At 48.0% G+C, this 2,505-nt stretch overlaps 1 protein-coding gene across 1 annotated transcript; it reads right to left on the bottom strand.

The window, feature by feature from the left end:
• Window positions 1–236: 236 nt before the first annotated feature.
• Window positions 237–1,911, bottom strand: OSR1 (odd-skipped related transciption factor 1). Its single transcript, XM_010085413.1, has 2 exons — window positions 1,249–1,911; window positions 237–686 (listed from the first exon to the last, which is right to left on the bottom strand). The coding sequence occupies exons 1-2, from the start codon at window positions 1,893–1,895 to the stop codon at window positions 551–553; spliced, it is 783 nt and encodes a 260-aa protein (XP_010083715.1). The 5' UTR covers window positions 1,896–1,911; the 3' UTR covers window positions 237–550.
• Window positions 1,912–2,505: the final 594 nt, after the last annotated feature.

The following is a 2,505-nucleotide window of genomic DNA, read 5'->3' as shown; positions in this document are numbered from 1 at the left end:
TTCTCCTTGTCCTAATGGTGCTGTGATGAGAAACCATCCTTTCAGTTCTTAATTGTCTTCCAGAATTCTTTGTATTTCCTGAAGTGTAAAAATAAGAAGCTTTATACAGTCAAAAAAAAAAAAAAAAAAAAAAAAGAAAAAAAAAAGTATAAAATAAGAGGTTGGATTTTTTTTTTAATACTTTTGGAAGCTAAGATTTTGGGGGTTTTTTTGTTGGGACTGGGGGAGGGGGTGTGGGTTTTTGTTTGGTTTTAAAGAGATTCCTGTCCAACACGTGAGCACCACCTTTTGGCATGAAGTTTATCAAAGCCACACAAGTCAGCTAGCACTCTCTGAGTCATTAATGTATATTTTAAATGAAAAATAATCTTTTCACCCACAACTTAGGAAGTCAGTTGCTTGGGCAGGGGGGCAGGGTGCAGATTTTGCTTTTTAAAGTACAAACAAAAACAAAACACAAAGTTCAGTGCTCCAATCCTGAAAGTTTTGTTTCTGCTCTGGTTTTGGTGTAAAGTCTGAAGGGGAAGAAAAGTTCATAGAAGTTGGAGATTCAGCACTTAAGTTTGGCAGGTTTCAGTTCCTTTACTTGCGTGTGCAGTGTCTTGTGGACAGCTAGTGTTCTGGACTGGCAAAATCCTTTCCCGCATTCTTGACACTTAAAAGGCTTTTCTTTAGAATGGATATATCTAGGGAGAGAAAAACAGTCAAGATGTCATAAATGACCGGACTGAACTCAGCAGTAATCTACCTGATGGAGAATGCACCGGTACTTTTTTTCATCTACTACTGAGACTGAGAGTGCTGGACTGCGGCACTCGGGTAACCATCCGGGTGTGTGTGTGCAAGAAGAGAGGCGAGTGTTGGAGGCTTACAAGGGTGACTTTCTTAGGGATAAAGAGCTTCACTCTGATTTTAAGTTCACCACGCTGTGTGTCTTCATGACACTTCAGAATGATTACAAAGGCGGAGGAGAGAAGGTGGTATAAATGGAGGGTGAAAACATCTGCTGGAGCTAAAAAGGAGGCTTTGCAAGTCATTTTTGCAGAGTGAGTGAGTACAACAACAGGGCTGTCTTCCAGAGTGAATTATCTGGCCTCCTCCACCAGCACTGGCCAGAAGAAAACCTAGAGGGAACACTGCCGGCTGACCAGGGACATGACTTTTCTTACAAGCACCTGCATAAGCATAGGTGGGTAACTGGGAGAGTATGGATACACAAGGGAAAAAGGACAGGAGAATAATTGTTACCTGTGATCCCTCAGGTGATCCTGTCTTCTGAAGGCCTTGTGGCAAATGTCACACGTGTAGGGCCGTTCGTCGGTGTGGGTTCTTTCATGGATCAAAAGGTTGTAGGACTTCGTGAAGTGCCGGCCGCAGAATTTACACACGAACTCCTTCTTGGTTTTTGATGGTAACCTTCCCCGTGTGGGTTTCTTCTCTGGAGAGAGTTTAGTCACCTCAAGCAAAGAGCCCAGCCCTGGGGGTGAGCCCTGACTGTCTGCCTGTCCCAGTTTAGAATGGTCCTCTTGTGTGGCGGCCACCGCTAAGTTGGCAAAGTCAAAGCGGGGTTTGGCTTTGAGGGTCACATTGGTGGCCTCTTGCTTGGGCTGGATGACATGTGGGGAGAGCGGGAAGGTCGGCAGCTGGAACCGTGCATCCACCAGGCTCGACACGCTGGGCACCTTGGAGAAGGAGGAGCGGGGCAGATGCATGGCCGGGTACCCCAAAGTCCACTGGTGCAGGTGTACGGCATGCAGGGCGCTGAAGCCGTAGAGGTTGGAGAGGTGGTCAGAGGGCACGGCAGGCAGCCCGTTGAACGCTTGCAGGAAGGAGTAGTTGGTGAGCTGGAGGGAAGGATGGATAGGCACTGGGGCTGGCAGGGTCTTACTTCCCATGGTGGCCGCTCAGGAGGAGGATCTTGGGAACAGGGGAGGAAAATATCTGGAAAATGGAGGGGGGAAGAGGGAGAGGTGGGTTTATATGAAGATAAAAGCAAAGGGAATTTCTCACCTCAAGCATCATTAATGCCTTTCTCCAGAGCCACAGAAGTGTCCCTTGGGCTTGGAGAGACCTGACCAACTCTTGGCTGCAAGCTTATCCCCACAGGTCTACAGACTCTCCCTGTGCCTTACGCACAGAATTTGTGCCCCATCCGCAATCATTCACCCTCCCAAACATCATCCCTGTGCCAGATAGACCTCTGATGATCCTCTGTGCAGGGACAGTTAAGAGATGCTGTTTTGGCCCACAGAATTCAAGTTTCTACCATGCAATTTAAAATCCCTTCCTGGGTGCCCTTAGCATTCGGAAAATGGAGGGATAGTGCCCACTATGTCTGTCCACAAAAACTACTTTTACTCCTGACCCTTGAGGTGAGGAGGGGAGGGAGAGCAGAGAGCTCACTGACCCTGGTTGCTCAGCTCCTTCAGTCTGGCCTCAGCCAAGCCCCTGTCTCTGGGCTGGTGGAGGCAGTTGGGTGCTCAGAACTGCACATCCATCCTCAAA

This window comes from Pterocles gutturalis, unplaced genomic scaffold, assembly GCF_000699245.1.
Source record: "Pterocles gutturalis isolate BGI_N339 unplaced genomic scaffold, ASM69924v1 scaffold2855, whole genome shotgun sequence".
Lineage (NCBI taxonomy): Eukaryota > Metazoa > Chordata > Aves > Pterocliformes > Pteroclidae > Pterocles > Pterocles gutturalis.
This window is presented reverse-complemented; position numbering and strand designations above follow the sequence as displayed.

Coding starts and splice junctions, on each gene's coding strand:
- OSR1 (XM_010085413.1), bottom strand. CDS start 1,895: ATGGGAAGTAAGACCCTGCCAGCCCCAGTGCCTATCCATCCTTCCCTC. Junction 687..1,248: donor GATCACCTGAGGGATCACAG/GTAACAATTATT, acceptor TTCTCTCCCTAG/ATATATCCATTCTAAAGAAA.